Here is a 21022-nt window from a genome sequence, read left to right as displayed (position 1 = left end):
TGCCCGTACTGTTATTGCATATGTGGCTTTGTAGAAAGATCTAGTGGCAACAGGTTGAAACGTCGACAAAATGTGCAATTCTGTTTTCAGAAAAAAGCTCTTAATTATTTTCCTTTTTCACACACTTACACATGATAGTTTTGTCTGTCTGGACACAACTATTTTGGGACTGTTGAAATTTTTAGAAAATCTAAATATTTGCTTCCTTTCCTAGAGTTGGGTTCCCTACTTACTTGTCTCCTACTCTGTAAGTGAAAGCAAAATGGGTTAGCTTAGCAACGAGTGTAGTCAAAGCTCAGAATTATTCCTCACAACATCAATTCCTTTGAATAATGTAGCTTGTGAGGCTACATTATGTGCTTAAAGAATTGTGTCAAGGCAACCAGTTCTCCAGCCACAGTAGTCGTATCCAAATAGATTCAGTGAGCAATTGTTTGCATTTTGGGTTCTATATAGATGTGGCAATATGATCCTCATCTATACAGAATCCAAAATCTTAAATCTCCTGCTTATAATATTCTAAGAAGCTAATAGGAAATAGTTTGTTTCATTTTTGCATGTATTACACTGCCATGAAAAATAACATCTAAGAAATGTTTGGTTGCCTCTCTTTAAGTGGCTATGCAGCTACACTCAAACATTTTAAACAGCCATAATGAAGCTATCCAAAGCTATAAGGCACGCAGAAAAGAAACAAGAGTAAAAGAAGAGTGGCTCAGAAGTCTTTAATGTGCTATGTGACTATGTCAAATACAGTTTGATGAACTGTCCCTTCAGGTCTGTTGATGATCAAACTTTACACAAAAGACAAAAGCAAGCAAAGTTACCAAAAAATGAAACTGTGTTGTTTTCATCGTCACTGTTAGCATTTTGTCTGTTAATCTTCTCAGGGTCCCATATGTTCAGTGCCATGCCCAGCAGGAACATTTGGTGTGAACTGCTCCTCCAGCTGCAACTGTAAGAACAAAGCTAAGTGTTCCCCCATAGATGGATCCTGTTCCTGTAAGCCAGGTTAGTTACTGTTAATATAACCCCTGCATTTGCTACAAGTTACAGCCATTTCTCTATATAGTTCCCCTGGATTGGTTATTAATATCCTTCTGATAAACACTTGATGAGTCAAACGTTTGACTCATCACATCATCACATATTCCCAGGTCCATAGTGCACTGTTGCTGAGATAAAGCAGTATTTGCTCTGAATGATAACTGAATATAGGAATCCAAGAATTTAAACTAAAGTCAAAGGATTGCAAAAGTTAAATAAGTATTGTCTAAATTCATGAGCACTGCCTGTAGAAGCCTAGAATGAAAATGCGAGGTCAGAGACTTTGCCTTCCTAGTCCAGCAACACCTTTATCTCCTCTGCACACACATTAGAGCCTGCAACACATTTTGTGATGCTCACCTTGCTTCTCTTCACTAACATTTGTTTAACTGATCTTTTTCAATAGTCTCTTTTGTCCCCACAATATAAAAAATAACCTTCATCAATGTCCATAGTTGTGTTTTTATTTCTATGGTACAGTATCATTCTGTGTAGGCTTTCGAGTTTTCTCTCTCCCTCTCTCTTTCAAAACTCGGTCAAATGAAGTAAATATTCTACACTATATTTGAGCACTAGTTCAACTAGTTCAGTTTATCAAATTAATACAAATCTCAGTTCGTGTGTTATATTAATACAGAAATATTTTGATCTTTGTGCTGCACTGAATAAAAATGCTTTCATAAGTTAATCAAAAGTAAGGTTTACATGTGTTCAAATATAAATGACCTTGTTTAATCAGGGTGGCATGGGTTAGACTGCTCCAGCAACTGTCCCAGTGGCACCTGGGGTTTGGGATGTGGTTCCGCATGCATTTGTGGGAACGGAGGAGCGTGCAACCCACTGGATGGTCACTGTACCTGTGCTCCGGGCTGGAGAGGAGAGAGATGTGAACTCCACTGTCAGGTGAGTTATAGGATTATATGGAAGCTCCCAAAGTTTTTTGGAAAAGAAAATCATTGTTCTATGTTTTATCACTACTTTCAAAAAAGTGGTATCTTATTAAATTTGTAAATAGAATTCAAACAACAAAAATACAAATCATTTGAATTTTATATTTGAATAAATATAGTACAAAGACAAAATCTGATATTGAGAAGTTTGAACGTTTTTGAACTGTTTTTGGACCTCAGCTTTTAATAACACTAAACATCTGTATTTTGAAACGGAGCCAAACCACACCTCAGACCATACACCATATTTTTGATTATCTTGATAACCAAATGCCACATGTCATATGAATGAACATGTTTTTACATTTCTTCATGGATTGCCTTGTTTGTTTGTTTTTTCCCCTTAGGATGGTACCTATGGTCTGGATTGTAAAGAACGCTGTGACTGCAATCATGCTGATGGATGTCACCACGCTACTGGTCACTGCCGCTGTTTGGCTGGATGGACGGGTAATACCTAATTACAATGTGCCATGTGTCATAAACTGGCTGTGAAGCAGGCAGCGTAGGACCCAAATGCAGATTCACAGACAGAACTTTAACAAAAACAAACAAACACAGCTTTTATTATAGGATATAAAATACTGTCACGGCGAGTGAGATGAGCCGTGTGGAGATGATAAAGGAGGATCCAATCGCAAGCACTTGTAAAGGTGTGAAGGTGGTTTATTGAACACAAAGTACAAAATAGAAAAACGGCAAACGGGACTGCAGACTGTCTAAACTGAGAACAACTAAACTACAAGACACGAACCAGAGCACGAACATGAAGGAGGATGGGCAGAGGTAAGTGACGATGGACAGCAGGGAGAACACACAGATGAAACATGGTGGATACACAGATGGACCAGCGGCTACTACAACAGAAGACACGACTTAAATTAAGTCTGCATGCTAAGATTGTATTCAAAATGCGGAGGTCTGCATTTAACATAATTATTGGGCTTTAAAACTGACACTCTGTCGGGTCTTTGCCTTCTTTAGGAAGATCCAGTATTATGGCCTCTGTCCAGGATGGGACCATTGTTTTTTACTGTAAGGCGTAATTAAAAGCTTATGATGCCTTACTCTCCCTTTTTTTCTTCTTTTTGTGATCTTCACCAGGGGGGGTTGGCAGGGGGCTTTGCTGCTGATCCTCAATTAGACCTCTAAAAAATAGCAATGGACTCACTTCTCCTTCAGCATCAATAGATGTTTTGGTTTTTTTCATTCACATTCAGGATTGCAGTCTTTGATAGTCAAATTAATGTAAGAATGTACTGCAATGATGGAAACACATCTGTGTGTGTGAACAGGTATCCACTGTGACAGCGTGTGTGCAGAGGGCCACTGGGGTCCAAACTGCTCCCTCCCCTGTAACTGTAAGAATGGAGCATCCTGCTCTCCAGATGAAGGAACCTGTGAGTGTGCTCCAGGATACAGAGGCCCAACCTGTCAGAGAAGTAAGTCCTACATCAACACCACACAATACTGTAAAATCATCACATAGGTTGTGGTGAGCTAAAATGATATATAGGTTTACTTAACCTCACTCTGATTTAATAGTTATTATAGACATCAATAGTCATGATTAATATCAGTGTTGTTAAAAAAAAAAAAAGTCTGGAACAGAAATAAACCTTGTTTTCACATTTGAAAGAAAAAATGAACATCAAAAGCAAAATGTGATATGATTAACCTGCATCTGATGATTTAAACTAGGGGCTTTAAAATATTTTGACATGGTTCAATTAAAATATTTGTACTTATTATCTTAACTCGTTTAATGTTAAAATATATAACAGGAAGGTCCATAAGTATTTGGACAATGACACAAATGATGACACAAGTATTTTAAGTCAAACACGTAACTACAGATTTTCTGTTTTAATGTAAGGAGTTTAACGAAAGTATTACACTAACTGTTCAGGGATTGCAGCTTTTCATATACATAGTCAGATATTTTTACAGGCTCAAAAGTGATCTGAGCATTTAATGACAAGAAGTCCCATGGCCAAGTGAGGCCTGTTGGCTTATTATTCCATGAGAAGTTGAAAGATGTGGAGCTGAGAGGTGTCAATGCAAATAAAGTCAACATAAGGTGGAAAACCAAATTTTATCAGAAACACCAAAAACTTTAGGAGCGATCAAATGAATTAACTTTAGTTAATAAAAGCTAAAGCCTGAATGTCTGCCAGGCTTCACAACACCCACTCGAGGAGGTAGGGTATCATTGTCAAAGTCTATAATCAAGAAATATCCTCACACAGTTAAATACAGAAGGCAAACAACTGATATACAATCACTTACTTTACTTTACTTTATTGATTTATATAGCACTCTTCACTGGCTATAATCAAGAGTGGGAAGGCTTGGGTACTGTCCCAGAAAGTAGAGTCAACAAAGTCAGAGAACAGCAACTCTTGAGTAAGGTGTGTTTTCTTATGCTTGAATGATTAATGTCAAATGATTAAATGGCCTAATAGCATCACTCAGCAAATGGTCAGGTGCAAGGCCTGAACTAAAAATGGGTGGAAAAGAATCAATCTTCAAAAAAGACATTTAAAAGACCTTCAAAAAGCGTGGAGAAGATAACTTCTCTGGCTCCTTTTAACTAAAATATAAATACATTTAAGGTGGCTCAAGAGTTTTGCACAGTACTGTAAAATCCACTAGGATGGTGGACAGAGGAATAAAATTACCACAAAAAATATCCCCTCACTGTCCACAAATATATGATCCAACAATTTTATAAATTGCATGTTGTGTTTGCTCTGTTTTGCTCGCAGTCTGCTCGCCAGGTTATTTTGGTCACCACTGCAGTCAGACCTGTCCACAATGTGTCCATAGTAATGGACCATGTCACCACATAACAGGACAGTGTGAATGTCTGCCAGGCTTCAAGGGAGCACTGTGTAATGAGGGTGAGTGACAGGCCACATACTGTTGCTTCCAAGAAACAAATGCTGGTCACGTAATTCAACTAGTGTAGGTAAAGGGTTAGTGGTCAAGCTTCCTGTTAATGTTAATCTTTTGATGTAATATTCTGAGTAAAGTATGACACATGTTAACACATGTCTATACAGTGTGTCCCAGCGGTCGTTTTGGGAAGAAGTGTGCCCAGAGCTGCAGCTGCACAAACAATGGAACCTGTCATCCTATCGATGGCTCCTGTCAGTGTTATCCAGGATGGATTGGCAGTGACTGCTCTCAATGTGGGTTTACTCTGGAAATAATTATATATTGCAATTTATATATGCTTGATAATGTTACCGCCCTGTATTATTCTTCGTTATGAAAAAATTATTGTGCTGTGAAAGGTTCTTTAGAAAAGATTATTTAGCCATCAACTGGTTCTAGCACTAACATTTGATTATCACATTTTGTAGCTTGTCCAACTGGTCACTGGGGACCCAACTGCATCCACACATGTAACTGCCACAATGGAGCATACTGCAGCGCTTATGATGGAGAATGCAAGTGCAGCCCAGGATGGACTGGCCTCTACTGCACACAGCGTCAGTCAAATTGCAAACACACATACACATAAACACACACCCAAGTTATGTCATTTAGTCCAAATTGTAAATGGTTAAGAGAAAGACAAATTTTTGTTCTGCCATTGTCGAGCATTGCCATGCTCAAACTGAAAAAACAAACGATAAGAAACAATCCAAGGGCCCAAACCTTTCTTGGCAGTTTTTACTTTTTATAGTATTTCTATATATTAATTTCACTTTCTTTCTTTTGTTTTTTTACTTTAAGAAAATAGTTTAAGTTTGTAGTGCAGTAAAAATCAGATAAGGGTGGCATGACAGATGTTTAGACAAACATTATGTAGGAGTAAGTAAAAAGTATTGATTTGTAAATAACTGGACATGGAAAAGTTGTTATACATGTATATAAATATAACTTGTTATATAATATTATAGTACAATTTTTCTAACTAACTTGCACCTCATTCTCTTTCTCTTAGCAATACTTTCTTTAAAGATTTAACACATTTTGTTGTCAACTTGAAAGAAAGGTTATGTATAGGATGTGTACTGTAAAAATGAGATCGGAGGTCAAATGGGACAGGATATTTGATGCAAACTCTAATGTGATATGTCGAATCCCCATATACCAGTATCATTTCCTAAATGTTTCCAATACAAAAAAAGGTAGTTCAATAAGGAGAGATAATTTGGAAGAAATGAACATAATTCGTTGCAATAGAAAAATTAATGCATTTGGCAATTAGATACGATGACTCATCATGGCAGAACAGAATCCCAGTGACAACAGGATTTAGGACAGGACCCCTTGGACTTAAGGAGCTTTGATGGTGCTCTGAGTGACTCGGGTGGGGTGGAAATTTGAGGATGCTGGCTGCATGAATGAGAGCATGAGAGGGAGAATGACAGGGCACTGAGATTTAAACCATACAAAGTGGAAGCTAATACGCATAAGCTTCATTAAAATTTTAAGCATAGTTTAAAAGATAAAAGACATTTTAGAATTTTTATGAAACTTGCGTTTATTTGACTTTAAAGAGGAGTGACCTTAATAAGAAGTGGGCTACCGGAACAAGAAGGCAAGGGATGAGAATAAGGAGCTGTTGGAATGCTTCTATGCAAAGAATTCCAGCAAAAGGTGGTTACATGAATAGGATGTGGGACCTATGGCTTCTTTGTCACCCAACTTCTAGATTAAGAGCAAATCAACTAATAGCTCAGTGTTCCAACATCCAGAAGAAGCAACTGCTACAACTAGAGATGAGAAATGAGGTACAACACAAATGCTTTGGCAAGGGTTGGCCAGGACCTCAGGCCATGGGGGAGATATCATCATCTCTCTGAGATTGGGTACCAAACCCGATGAACAACTGGTCCATTGAAGGCTTTGAGTTTGAAAGAAGCTGAGCTGAAAGAGAAGACCATGGCTAAGCTTGAAACCTGGACCCTCCGTGGCCGATTACCAAGCCTTGACTACCCACTTGGAACGGTATACCAGAGAGATAGTAGCCAGGAGAAAAAGCCAGCTGTTCTCCACTAAATAATTCAATCTGTACTGTCAGTGGCAAAGGAATGATATGAGAAATGCACCACCAAGACTGGAGACGGAGCAATACTGGAATAGCATATGGAAGAAAGATGCTCAGTGGCTGGTGTAGCTAAGAGCAGAACTGAGGGGATTGCACTACATGAACAGTTAAACATTACAGTGGCAGGCATACAAGAAAGATTGTAAAGTATGAAGAGTTTGACAGCCCTGACATGATTCGCACCTACTGGCCAAAACTAACTGGAATCCGTGAGTTTCTGACAGCACAATGGAAAAAGCTGCTAAGTGATGAGATGCACCCAGACTGGCTAACTTAAGGCCAGACAGTCCTAATCCCCAGAGGGGACCAGTCACATCTAAATACGATGGGACTGTTAGAAGCCACTGTCATCAAGACAAGTAGGGTCCTTACTGCGAGGGACCAAGCAGCCAAGGCATAGAGGACACAGAAAAAAATGTCTTCAAAAAGGGTTTTCTTTATTTTAACTCTCAAAATGACAAAATTCCAAAACATAATTAGCAGGCCCATAAAAGAGGTCAACTAAATATAACTCTACACAAAGTAATTTCCAGAAACTTAAACAAACAAAGTGGACACAACTTAACCCACAAACTGACCTAATTACAAAGACACATGAGGGTAGCTTTTAAAGTGGTTTGGCCAAACCATTTACACACAGTAGGGGGGAAACAAAAATACACACTAATATTAACTAAGCACAGAATAACATAAGTAAACCTAAAACACCCCTGTTCCTGATAAGCACATGGTTGGTCCTGCTGAGCAGGCATTTTGTTCTCAGAATCCTGAGTCAAGACAGGAAACAGCCACAGCCTGAAACCAGGTAATTCAAAGAAAGAGAAACATAATTAAACAGAAAACATTTTTAGAAAAACCCCACAATGCTATTATGCGCGCGCCTCATAATATCAGTGTTAGGTTTAAATAAAATGATTAATGAATTATATTAATGAAGAAAACTGCAAACCAAACTAATAAAGTGAACAAATGGACTGATTTACCCATGTGTGGCTGATGCCATTACACTTACCATGAATAGGGGCTTTCATCCCAAATCCAGCACCCTGAGTGACCTTAGTGTTAAAGGTCCAAGTCTGATCCTATGAGTATTACCCAGTACACGTGCCCATGAGTACCCTGCTTATCTCTGGGGAAGTATTGTCTCTGAGTAACCTTGCAGGTCAAGGGAAATTTCTCAACCTCACCTGTTAACAGCAGAGTCTATATTCCTCATATATAGGCATATAGTCCGTGCTATTGGTAACTGACTGGGTTAAGATGGAAGCACTTTTTCCATTAGTACCTACTCCAATCGACTCGACGCAGCTCGAGGCAATACAGCTCGGCTTGACTTTATTTCTATTACAATCGAGTGCCATCTTATGTGTGTGGTGTCCTTATAGCAACACGTCCTGTGAGGTCATTTGTATGCAACACAAATGCTACAAAATAGGTGGATGTCGAGGCGATGTTTGTACCAGCTGCTGGGTCGATGGCTTTTTGTCAGACTCCGGAAACATGGTGTTGTTTTTGTGAGAACATTTTCCACGTTGGCGGGTTTCAAAAATTGCGGTTTTGGTTTTTGTGAAGAAGACGCTTTCATGACTCATTGAGTGACACAACTTTCAATTCAGTTTCATTTATGCAGCTCCAAATCACAACAACTGTTGTCTCAAGGCACTTTATATTGTAAGGTAGACCCTATAATAATATATACAGAGAAAAACCCAACAATCATATGGTCAAAGGAGCTTGCAAAGAAAAGCGTCTGGACTTCTTTAAGTTACTTGAAGACGTTTCACCTCTCATCCGAGAAGCTTCCTCAGTTCTAAGGTCAAATGGTGGAGAGTCCCAGATATAAACCTAGTGGGAGTAACCCCCCACAGAGGGACAAAAGGACCCCCTGATGATCCTCTAATCGCCTGAGCCAAGGTGTGGCCTGAGCCAAGGTGTGGCCTGTCGCCTGAGCCACACCTTGGCTCAGGCGACTGATTGTGACCCACACCCACTTTCACACTTTAGCTCTTGTGATTAGGAAGAGGATCAACAGAGGGTCCATGACCCTCTTGGGGACACTCGCATAGGGCTTAAAATCTGGGACTCTCCACCATTTGACCTTAGAACTGAAGAAGCTTCTCGGATGAGAGGTGAAACGTCTTCAAGTAACTTAAAGAAGTCCAGACACTTTTCTTTGCAAGCTCCTTTGACTACGATGACCTGGATGACTGAGAACCTTCACAGACCCAACAATCATATGATTCCCCTATGACCATAAGACTGACTAGCCAATTGATGACATGCCTTCTGTTGATGTCATACTTTTGGATCGCTTTGGATAGCTAGCTTGTCGTTCTTGTATTGACATTTGTGTCCCAGTGGCAGGCGGGTCACATGTTGGCCATAACACAAATGACTAGGTAGCATTAGCAATTTATAGCCAACAGAATTTGATTGGAGTGAAAATATAAGATTAGGTGGGCCCCATGTGATTTCTTTTGGATTTTAAGGGGGGTGCAGCACTCTTCTCTTTGGGAATGGCTGATCCAGATGATACTGGTATAATCTTGGATAAATTTGTCAAAGGTACTTTTTTAATTTAAAAAACTGCATATTTTAAAAGTACAGAATATAATGACGATAACTTCTTTGCAGGCTGTCCGTTGGGTTTCTTTGGGAAGGACTGCTCTCAGACTTGTCAATGTAGGAATGGAGCCGACTGTGACCACATTTCTGGACAGTGCACATGTCGAACTGGTTTCATGGGGAAATACTGTGATCAAAGTAGGTTACAAGATATTGCTGCCTGTTTTGTTTGCTTTTTTGTGTTATGGTTGTTGTTTTTTAATCATATTAAGTTTCAGTTTTTCTTTTTGTTTTTGTTTTACTTTAATCTTGTCTTATTTTTCAAGTTTTTAAAGAAAAGTTGGATGCTGCACTATCCTGTCCTTTGGTGCCACACTTGTGGCACCTTTAGTCAGTCACCTTTGTATAAATACCTCCTGCCTTATATCCCCCATTTTCCAGATTCTCTTTGTTCAACTCACTTGGCAGGTTTTAATTTTTTCTTTGAGCATTCCTGATTATCGATATATCGATATATTGCAAAAAGTATTTGCTCGTTTGCCTTCACGTGCATATGAACTTGAGTGACATCTCATTCTCTCATCCATAGGGTTTAATATGCTGTTGAACCACCTTTTACAGCTCTAATAGCTTCAACTTTTCTGGGAAGGCTTTCTACAAGGTTTAAGGTTTATGGGAATTCTTCCACAAGCGCATTTATGAGACCAGACACTCATACTGGACAAGAAGGTCTAGCTTTGCTTTAATTCATCCCTTTCTGTTCTTTTGGGTTGAGGTCAGGACTCCGTTGTAGAAGATCTTGACTAACCTGCACAGAGCTTGGCCTGGCTCGCAGTCTCTGCTCTAAATGATCCCTTTCTATCAGTTCTAACGAGCTAAGGTCAGGACTTGCTCACCCATGTCTTTATGGGCCTTACATGTGCACTGGTATGCAGTCATCTTGCAACAGGAAGGGGCAATCCCCAAACTGCTCCCACAGAGTTGGGAGAATGAGATTGTCCAAAATGTCTTAGAGTTTCTTTCGCTGGAGCCAGTCCCAATTCCTAAAAAGCAACCCCACACAATAAATTGCCCATAGGTGTGAATGGTTGTCTGTCTATGTGTTAGCCTCGCGACAGACTGGTGACCTGTCCAGGGTCTACCCTGCCTCTCGCCCTAAGACAGCTGGGATAGGCTCCGGCGACCCCGCGACATTGAAAAAGGATAAACGAATGGATGGATAAATTCAGTTATTTTGATGGGTGGGCAAATATTTTGGCAGTATAGTGTACATTGGACACTAGGTTTTTTTTGGATCTTGCCCTTTTGCCTCCCTGCCTTGGTAGATTTTAAGGTCCATGTCTGTTGTTAGTTTTGACAAGCCACAAATGCAGTTCTGCAGCTTCTTTCCTACCATCATTGATGGTCCATTATTTGCAATACTTATACTGATTTAGAACGTGGCTAAAGTCAAACCAATCCTAAATAGCACTACATCCAGATGAACAGAATTAACCTTTTTCTTTTCTTTTTCTGTTTTCCAGAGTGTCCTCCTGGTTTATATGGTTATGGTTGCCATCAGGTCTGTGACTGTCTAAATAATTCCACTTGTGATCACATGACTGGTTCGTGTTACTGCAATTCAGGTTGGAAGGGAGCTCGATGTGACCAAGGTGAGAATGTACTTCAGTAAGAATGGAATCAAACGTTGTTTAATGACACAAACTACAGACCTAATTCACAAAAACAAAAAAGTTGTGATGCTGTGTAAAATGTAAATATAAACAGAATGCAACCATGTGCAAATCAGTAATGAGCTTACCACTCAAAGACTTAGATGGAGTTTTACTTTTTCTGAAGTCCTTAACATTAGCCTTGTCTGTCCTAATAGGAATAGGCCATATTGATGTGCTATCCTAGACCTAAAAACAAAATGAAGACTTTGGAGTGGCCTAGTCAAGGTCCTGACCTGAATCCAACTGAGATGCTATAACATGACCTTAAAAAGATGGTTCAAGGTCAAACACCCTCCAATGTGGCTTAATTACAACAATTCTGCAAAGATGAGTGAGTCAAAATTCCTCCACAGCACTATAACGATAAGGCTCATTTTCATTTATCGCAAATGCCTGATTGCAGTTTTTGCTGCTAAGGGTGCCGCAAGCAGCTATTAGGTTTAGGAGGCAATCACTTTTTCACACAGGGCCATGTAGCTCTGGATTTTTTCCCCCTTAATAATAAAAATCTTCATTTAGAAACTGCATTTTGCATTTACTTGTGTTATCTTTGTTTAATATTTACATTTTATCCCAAACATTTAAGTGTTCAAACATACAAAAAAAATAGGAAATCAGGAAGAGGGCAAACACTTTTTCACTCATCAATAATTCAGTAGTTTTTTTTTTCAGCTAGATTTCAATTTGTTTGTGTAAATAGTGAGTCTTCGTCACTCAAGTTAGTCAAATAGTTCCACAGGGTTCTGTGCTGGAACCAATTCTGTTTATATTATACATGTTTTGCTTAGGCAATATTATTAAAAAAAATACTGCACATATTTTCATTGCAAATTATTGCTTTTTGTTTTACTTTACATTTTACACAGCATCCCACCTTCTCTGGGATTGAGGTTATAGAGGTTTAATTTAATCAAATTTACTGATTTCTCTAATCACTCTCCATTAGAAAAACTAACTCATTTAAACTTAACAGACTCAAAAACATCTAACTCTTATTCTACATTCCCTCCCCCTCCTGTGTGCAGCTGGTGTGATTGTGGTGGGCAGCCTCAACACTTTGACTAGTGCAGCGATGCATGTAGACTCTTACCAGATTGGAGCCATTGCAGGAATCATTATCCTTGTGCTGCTTGTGCTCTTCCTTCTGCTCCTCTTCATTATCTTCAGGAAAAAGCAGAAGGGCAAAGAGCCCACCATGCCATCTGTGACTTACACTCCTGCTGTGAGTGTTGCTGCTGATTACAATATAACAGGTACATTTACATATTTACTTGTTTTAAACTGCAACTAGGTCTCATTGTGCTGTACCAGCATTATTTCTTCTAATATTTATACTGTTTTCCTTGTTTGTTTTATTGATTTTAAATGGTTAACCTCACTACAAATTTACAGTTCTAAACCTTATATTGCTAAGCTTATATTGTTAAATACCAGAGGTGTAAAATTCCTTTCATAGCAAGGGAAGGAACACTGGTTATGCGAAGCTCAAATAGCAGGAGTTGACTTTCCTCGTGGTCTTAATCATTTTGGGAAGGTTTTTCTTGCTACGTGGTAAAGGAATTACATTTTCACAATGCACTCTAACTCTTCATCATCACACATGTTGGACATGGTGACAAGCAATAACATTTTAGCTGTTAAAAATATAAATGAGGTTTGTTTGTTTTGTTTTGTTTGTTTTTTTATCACTGAAGAGTTGAAGCACCTCGTACATCTCAGGGTTATGAGATAACCCCGACATCAGAACTATATTCCAATGAGAGCCTTCCAGAGGCAATTGCTTCTCCTTTCCTAAACCCTGTACTTTAATGCAGGATTTTGGCTTATCGGGGTGTAACTTCAAGGTTAACCTTGGGGTTTCTGTACTATGAAGATGGGTCACTTCTTCAAGGGGTAATTTAGGTTGTAATTTATACTGTGAAGCTAAACTGCTGCAGTGCAGGTTAGATTTGCGACACATATTAGGTTAGGTATAAAATCACTTCCTACTGACCAGTTAATTCCCCACAAAACAGCACCACCATTCCTGAAAGATCCCTAGACCTCTGCAGGTAGAGAAAGAGACCTAAAAAATGTTAGTATCATCTTAATGTTTCAGTTTAAAATAGGATGTGTGCCAAGTTTTCATTTACAACATATTTTGAACACAGTGAAGACAGGACAGGAAAGCAGGAGCAGAGAGAGACAAGGGGGAAGACATGCGACAAAGGGCCAGACTTGAACCCGGGCCGGCCGTTCTCAGCTGTATAGCATGTGGTCGCCCGCTCAGCGCACTGAGCTAAACCAACACCCTCTTTCACAGCATAATTTAAGCACATTGGAGATTCTCTGCTGGGGGAATGCCTTTTATATGTGCAGATTATTAAAAAGATACAAATATAAATAATAATGAAGCCAAAAACCAAATAGAGAATATTTATCAATAAACAAGAAATCAAAGTCCAAGAGTTAAGAACCCTGGGGTAAAACCAAGGACTGCGACATGATTTACTTTGCTCCTCAATTAGACAGCTAACAGGTCGAAGTTAAGTAAGCTGTCTAAGTGAGCTACATGTTCACTGAGTACTTCAAAAGGGTCTTTCCACTCCTTCCTTTCCGGAGTCCAAGTCATTCCGCTGAGTTTAAGCCACTGACCCACTGGCCCAACAGTGTCCTGAAAACTTGTTTTTACTGGCATGATCATCTCCAGTGACACTCTCCCTCCTCCCACACACACAGGCAAAACTGTTTCAATTACCTCTGTTTTTGAATCTGCTGTAACTGTTACAGTTGATTAGAGTCAGTGTTCTTCTTTTCTTCAAACTTTCTGTCTACAATGTGGGCTATAAGCACAAGCAACCTGTAATTATCATTACTGGTGATTTATTGTTGAGATCTCTTGTGCTATCAGCCTTGGTTATACTTTATCCACAAGTATGAGGTGGATATCCATGGCCCTGTATTTTTCCCGGATAGTAGACTTTAAAATATGATCACAATCAAAATGTTTAATTAATCCCAGAAGAAATTATGTAATAAGTAAGAGACAAAGAAAAGTATGGAGAAAGAAAAACAGGAGCAACTGAAACCGGCTTGCATGCCAGCTTACGCATGCGCATTCACTTGTGTACAACAGGAATCTCTCCAGCTGTCTGTATCTGTGTCCACAGAGTATTATCAAGGCTTAACTATCTCCATGGTGGCAAAGTGGGAGATATGACTGAAGTTCTGCCATTATTCTACTCAGACACTAATTTTTCCAGTTGGTACCAATGACGTCATGGATGAACAGTCCCTTCACTCCATGACTAACCAGAGTTTTTGGCAGTAGCAGTCCTGGAGCCTGAAGAAGAACATGTGTTTTTCTGTCTCTACCCCTATACTTTTAAAAGCTCTGAACATTTCCTTATGGTCTGCATGAATTGCTAAAAAAAAAAAATTGGTAAAATGTGTAGTATTGTTATAGTATTTCATTCCTCCTTGAACTTTAACTGGAAAAATTATTTTTGATATTCATCAAAAGTCAAAACTATTTACACACCAGATTTAAAAGAAGCCATTCACAGGTCTTGGTCCTGAAGTTCTCTTTCTACTCACAGCACTACAATCCACATTCATCCATTTACTCTATACACTTTAAATACTTGATTACTTATATAAATGTTTTCTAAACTATATCCATTTAGTTTAATATCATGCACATACGCAGCTCAAGAATATTTCAAGTGAAGTTGATGCACCTGAACATAATCCAGTTTTTCATCGCTAAAGGTCTTCAGTACTTTTTAAATTAACCTCCTAGGACCGGGCGTCCACATATGTAGACATCACATTTTGGGTCGTATAGACCAAAATAATAAAGTCTGCTCTACAAGGGCCTGATGTCCACTTACGAGGACATTATACTGCCACTATTCTATTGAAATTTAAAACAAATGTTCTCATATGTGAATCACAGTTTTCTCAGAAACAAAAAAAAAATTGAAAAAATCAGGTAATTCTTTGTTCTTACATTCATCAGGTCCCAATCAGCCCAAATAGCAAAGAGAAATTAAAAATGCATGCTATGAAAGAGTTTGGGTCTTAGGAGGTTAAATTTACTGCGATTATGAAAAAAATAAATTTGTCTTCTTGATTCTTGTGGAAATGAAGCTTTCACATTTTGTAATGTGAGATGTATTCTATGAATAAGTGTGAATGCATGGTAAATGCAAATAAACAACTGACGATGGGACAGATGTCTCCTATATTTGAGTGAAGCTTAACCAAAGACATGACTGTTTTATAGACTGCCCCAGAAAGCAATGACATGAAGAAATTATATACATACATGACATACTTTGTTTCTAACAGTTCCTGTAAATTTTCAGGTGGTTATCCAGCAACATGTGAGCCCCATCTAAGCAATTATTTCTCCAACCCTAGTTACCATACTCTGACCCAGTGCATCAGCCCCCAGCGTGGTCCAAATGGAAAGGTAGAGATTTAAATCCTCTAAGACAGAGGGACAAGGAGATTGCAGAGTACAATTTCTGTTGACTGTCTGTAAACGAACATACTAAGAGCTATTTTTGTGCCATTTTTAGGCAAAGAACAACCAGGTTTTTGTAAACGTTAAAAATATGGATCAGAGAAAATGTGCTCTTCTTGTTGATCATACTGGCACACTACATGCAGAGTGGAAACACGAGGACTGCTTAAATCAACTGGGTGAGTTGTGGACTGCAAATATTATAATCAGCTGTTGTGTGTGTGTGTGTGTTATGAGTTTGTTTTGTGTAGATGCTTATTTGAGTTGGACAGTTGGTCAGTGTTATATGATCAATATTTTTCTTGATCTAATATTCAACATTTGTGAAAATAATTTAGATCTTGCTTGGTGCTTTCACTCATTGTCTTTCTAAAGTCCAAAGACACAACTATTGTGAGAATTCTAAGTTAACAGCGGGTGTGAATGTGCATAACATTGGTAGGATAAGCCCCAGCTGCTCTGTAACCATGAATCAGATAGGAACTGAATCGATGTAACACAAACACTGTCACCTTACAGTCACTAGTCCACATACCTAGTGCTTGTGGGTGGAGTTATGTAATAAGACTTTATTAGCATAGTGTTTGTATTGACATTAAAACTGGTAAAAAAAAAAAAATAGAATACTTTAGCTCTACTTCAGCCCCAGCTCTTAATATTATAAACGATTTTTGCCTAATCTATTTAATAAAATCTCTCACATTATTTTTACTTTTACTGTTCAGTTATTGATCTACTGATTTAGACTTTTTGGTTTCAGGAGCCTGTGGAGGTGATAGAAGTTACATGGAGAAATCTTTAAGAGGCAAGTCCTATACATAACTATGAACTGTCATTTTTAATGTTGATATTCAGTTGTCACTGGATCCTTTGTCTGTGCTGTGCAGATCTGATGAAGGGCACACCCTATCATGCCAGCTCCTGTTCGCTCAGCAGCTCTGAAAACCCATATGCCACAATAAAGGATCCTCCCATGCTGATAACCAAAAACACAGAATGTGGCTATGTGGAAATGAAATCACCAGCTAGGCGGGATTCACCATATGCTGAGATTAGCAGCAGAAGCCCAACCAATAACCAGAATGTCTATGAAATTGGTGAGGACTGAACTCTGTTTGTTATCGCTGTCTACTTTCTTTCTGCGACATTAACTGCATAACTGCTATGCAGAACTAGGGATGGAGAATATGACATAATCTTCAGAGTATAGTATTTATATTACTCTATTTTTCTACTGCACTATGTTAACATTTTAACATTTTAACTCTTGAAGTGAATTGTAGATGTAGATTGCAGATTCATCAGCTATCAGTTCATACAATGTGCAATAAAAAAAACATGATAAAATTGATTTATATCATGCTAATGAACATTTTAAAAACCCATTCAGAGTGAAAATAGCAGAACTATGCCCTTGCAGGTAGAACAAAATTGCTGGTTGTACAGTAATTGCACTGGATTGTTTCACATTTGGTGACTGACTGCAGCAACTGGTCACCTGTAGTTTGACAACACAATACCCTCAACCCTCGACTCCACAGTCTTGACATTACATTTTTCAGCAATGCAGTAATATAATGCATTACTATACTTAATTCAGTAATCACTTTACAGCATAATTGGAACTGTAAAGCTTCTTCAGTTATCTGTGCACCAGGCAGGTAAAATAAATAATAAATTTTCATTTATTTATTTTTTCTGTTTGTTTGTTTTGGGGGGGGGGGGGGGGGGGGGTTGTTTTTTTTGTTTTTTGCTACGATCGGCTTATTTTTGCTAATAACAATAAAGTAATACAAATTGCTAATACAAAGCTAGCCAAGAACCCAGAGTGATGATAAAGCCGGGGAAACCCAGCCCAGTTGCCAGACCCTAAATTTTGACAGGCAGTTATGAGCAGTCAGATTTGTAGCCTCCATTTCTAGCTGTTCATGTTTCTACAGTAGAATAAGCATAGCAAACCTGGCACATGGAAAACGTGGCAAACAGCAGAGTCACTTATATGATGGCAACCAGCTGTGAGTGGCCACAAACCTGGTCACACTCTTTGAAGCAAGTTGGTCACAGCACTGTCTTGTCCCAGTTTCCAACCACTATTTTACTTAGTGTAGCTGTGCCATTAAGCACATTCTAACTATCATGTATGAACTTATCAAGGGTAAGGAAACTTTAGCATGCAAACATAAAAAACATCTTTTATGTGCTGTGAGTGTCTCGTGGCGATTTTGACGTCACATCATGTGTCACATGGGCTGGTCATGAACCTCTTGATTTTTGTAGCATGGCTCTAGTCTCACCATACTACGCATACATACACTATAAAAACAAATGCTTTGATTTGTATTAAGTTTTTCAAAATACTTTCAAGGCTGACATTTTCATTTACACTGTGTCAAGAGCCTGTGGAGGTAAGAAATACGTGAATATTGTCCCAAAAAATAGAAGAACTGAATAGACAAATTGCCACAGTTCCTCTCTGATTTAGACTTTCTCACTGTTTCTGACATTTTATTTCTATTTGTATAAATGTTCAATCAAATAAAAATAGAGGTACATGATTAAAAGTAAGCATCTTAAAATAGTGTTCTGGTTCTTTATATCAACAGTTTTGTACCTTATACTATGCCAACTGATATCTCTTTGATTACAGATTCAACGGTAAGCACCATCCAGTCCACAAGAAATGGCAGTGGCCTTGTGAAGTTCGGGCAGGATCCATATGATTTACCAAGAAACAGCCACATCCCCTGCCACTACGATATCCTGCCATCCAGAGAGAGTCCTTCCTCAGAGCTCAAGAAGCTGGACAGTGAATAATCACACAGAAACTCTGAACCAAGATTAGGCCTTACAACAAGGCTGTAGCTTCAGCACTGTGTCTTCTACAAACTGGCACACTATGTACCCATAAAATGCTAGTCCTTATGTGTTATTTTACAATATTATTATAACTATGGATTATGACTACAAGTCGGATATATACAATTGTGGTCAAAAGTTTCACTCGTCATTGTAATTATGGTCTTTTTATTATTTCTTTGAGCTGTCCTCTTTCAAGGGTAAAATTATCATACAGCATAAATCTTTAATGACTTTAAAAACAAGACGTTGGTTCAAAAGTTTGTATTTATTTGGGTTTTTCTCAGATTCACACAAGGTCAAAATTATGCATACAGGATCAAATATATAAACCTCCTTACCAAGTAACACCGTGACCATTTAAATTGGTTGGTTTCCTGGTACAGAACTGACCTTTATGTGTAGTCCACTGTTTGCAATAGGGTTGAGTTTTAGGCTTTGAAAAGATCATTCCAGAAGCTTTGATGGAGTTTTGAAGAGATTTTCTTTGGAATCATTGTCTTGCTGAAACAGGCTTTCCGTCTGCATTTTTGGGAAACCACCAGTTGGAGAAAGTGGTATAGTGTGGGTGGGTTGTTGTTGACTTCAACAGGTTACGTGACATAGTTGGGTGGTAAGATACCTTCCTTAGTGGCCAAACTGCCAGGAATCAATGAATCAGTGAGTTCCTAAAGGCCCTGGGTATCGTAGGGTTGTCCTGGTTGACTTGCCTCTTCAATGTTGCATCGAGATCTGGGGTGGACTGACAGACCCTGGTGGCGGCCCCCATGTTTAGAAGGGAGACCGGAGAGTGTGCTCAAACTACAGGGGTTCAGGCCCACTAGGAAGATCTATGCCAGGGTACTGGAGAGGAGTGTCTATTAACTAAATCTTGGATGCAGGAGGAAAAGTGAGGTTTTTGTCCTGGTCATGGAATGCTGAACCAGGAGTTTGCCTAACTATTTTACATGTGTTTTGGACTTGGAGAAAGCATTTCACAGTATCCCTCAGAATGTTCTGTGGCAGGTGCTTTGGGAGTATGGGGTATACAAGGGGAGGGGAGAAGCTGGTCTGGGAACGCCTCAGTGTTCTCCTGGGTTGGCTGAAGGAGTCGGCTGAGAAGACGGGGGCATCCTTGCTTGGGCTGCTACCTCCACAACCCTAGATAGCACTAGATAAGCGGTGATGAAAATACACTTCACTGTGGATAGTGACACTAATATTCCAGCTGTTTCCAGTTCATGGCAGGTTTGTGTTTGGTGGCTCTTGAGTTCTTCATGAACATTCTAACCAATTTCATTTCCTCTGAGGGTGACAGCTTGGGTCTTTGGTGGTTACACATCAAAATGATTTGAATTTACCTATTTTTGTTTGAAGCAATAATCTTGAAAGTTATTTAGAAATGACGCCAAAGATCTTTCCAACTTGTGTAAATCTACATTTCTCCTCCTTAGATTTTCACCACGTTTATTGGTTTTCCATTTGTCTCAGTATTTTATTGCCCAATGAGTACAAATCCTTTTTGTGCTATCAAAGAGAAACTATCTGTTGTAGGCAATTATGACGACCAACAAGAATTTAATTGGCCTTTGACTTGCCAATTAAAAAAAGCATTGTAGAACCTTCAGCACCACTTTTGTAGTTTGTATGGTACCAGCATGCGTGTATGCATGCCAGACAATGGGGAGGCATGCTCCTAATGAGACAGCAGATGGTGTCCTCCTCCTGCAACTTGGTAGCACTGAAAGGACTGACACATATTGTCCAAAAGGTTTTATAATGGACGTACGTCAAGCAAGCATGGGGGCTAGTCACTGGTATCAATTCCTCCATCCTCCACGCCTGCATACTCCACCAAAATGCAACAGTGCAGGGTTGGACAATTGATCCCATGATTTCACCTTAATACCCGATGGCAGTCATGGTACTGTTGCCTAGCCTGCAGAGGTCTGCGCATCCCTCCACGGAAATGACTCCTTAAGACAGTCAGTGACACCCCCCCCCCCCCCCAAATTGGTGATGTTAAACAGTGCTACAAGTTGCAGCATAATGTTCACATCTACTCAGGGTGAACCTGCTCTCATCTGTTGGAGTTGGTCTACCTGTACAAACTCTGTAGGGTTCAAATATCACCTCGTGCGACCAGTAATGACACTAACCCCAGCCAAATGCAAAACTAGTGAAAAAACAGTCAAAAGTTGAAAAGGGGAAAAAAGATCTGACCTCCACCTGTAAAACCATTCCTGTTTTGAGGTTTCAATGTTGTCTTTCTAGTGCACCTGAAACTGATTAACAACTCCCTCTGCTACTTGAGTAACTGGATCAATATGCCATA

General features: G+C 39.1%; 1 protein-coding gene across 1 annotated transcript in view; it reads left to right on the top strand.

The window, feature by feature from the left end:
- Nucleotides 1-20686, top strand: part of megf10 (multiple EGF-like-domains 10) — a 56937-nt gene extending 36251 nt beyond the window's left edge. The window contains exons 11-25 of the mRNA XM_026172746.1: nt 891-1011; nt 1787-1950; nt 2345-2447; nt 3293-3439; nt 4766-4900; nt 5063-5191; nt 5366-5494; nt 9697-9825; nt 11151-11279; nt 12368-12595; nt 15692-15798; nt 15908-16031; nt 16613-16657; nt 16740-16949; nt 18500-20686. Coding sequence (XP_026028531.1) covers nt 891-1011; nt 1787-1950; nt 2345-2447; nt 3293-3439; nt 4766-4900; nt 5063-5191; nt 5366-5494; nt 9697-9825; nt 11151-11279; nt 12368-12595; nt 15692-15798; nt 15908-16031; nt 16613-16657; nt 16740-16949; nt 18500-18666 — 2067 coding nt within the window. The 3' untranslated portion in view covers nt 18667-20686. The remainder of the gene's footprint in view (nt 1-890; nt 1012-1786; nt 1951-2344; nt 2448-3292; nt 3440-4765; nt 4901-5062; nt 5192-5365; nt 5495-9696; nt 9826-11150; nt 11280-12367; nt 12596-15691; nt 15799-15907; nt 16032-16612; nt 16658-16739; nt 16950-18499) is intronic.
- The last annotated feature ends 336 nt before the right edge of the window (nt 20687-21022 follow it).

This window comes from Astatotilapia calliptera, chromosome 7, assembly GCF_900246225.1.
Source record: "Astatotilapia calliptera chromosome 7, fAstCal1.2, whole genome shotgun sequence".
Taxonomy (NCBI): Eukaryota; Metazoa; Chordata; class Actinopteri; order Cichliformes; family Cichlidae; genus Astatotilapia; species Astatotilapia calliptera.
This window is presented reverse-complemented; position numbering and strand designations above follow the sequence as displayed.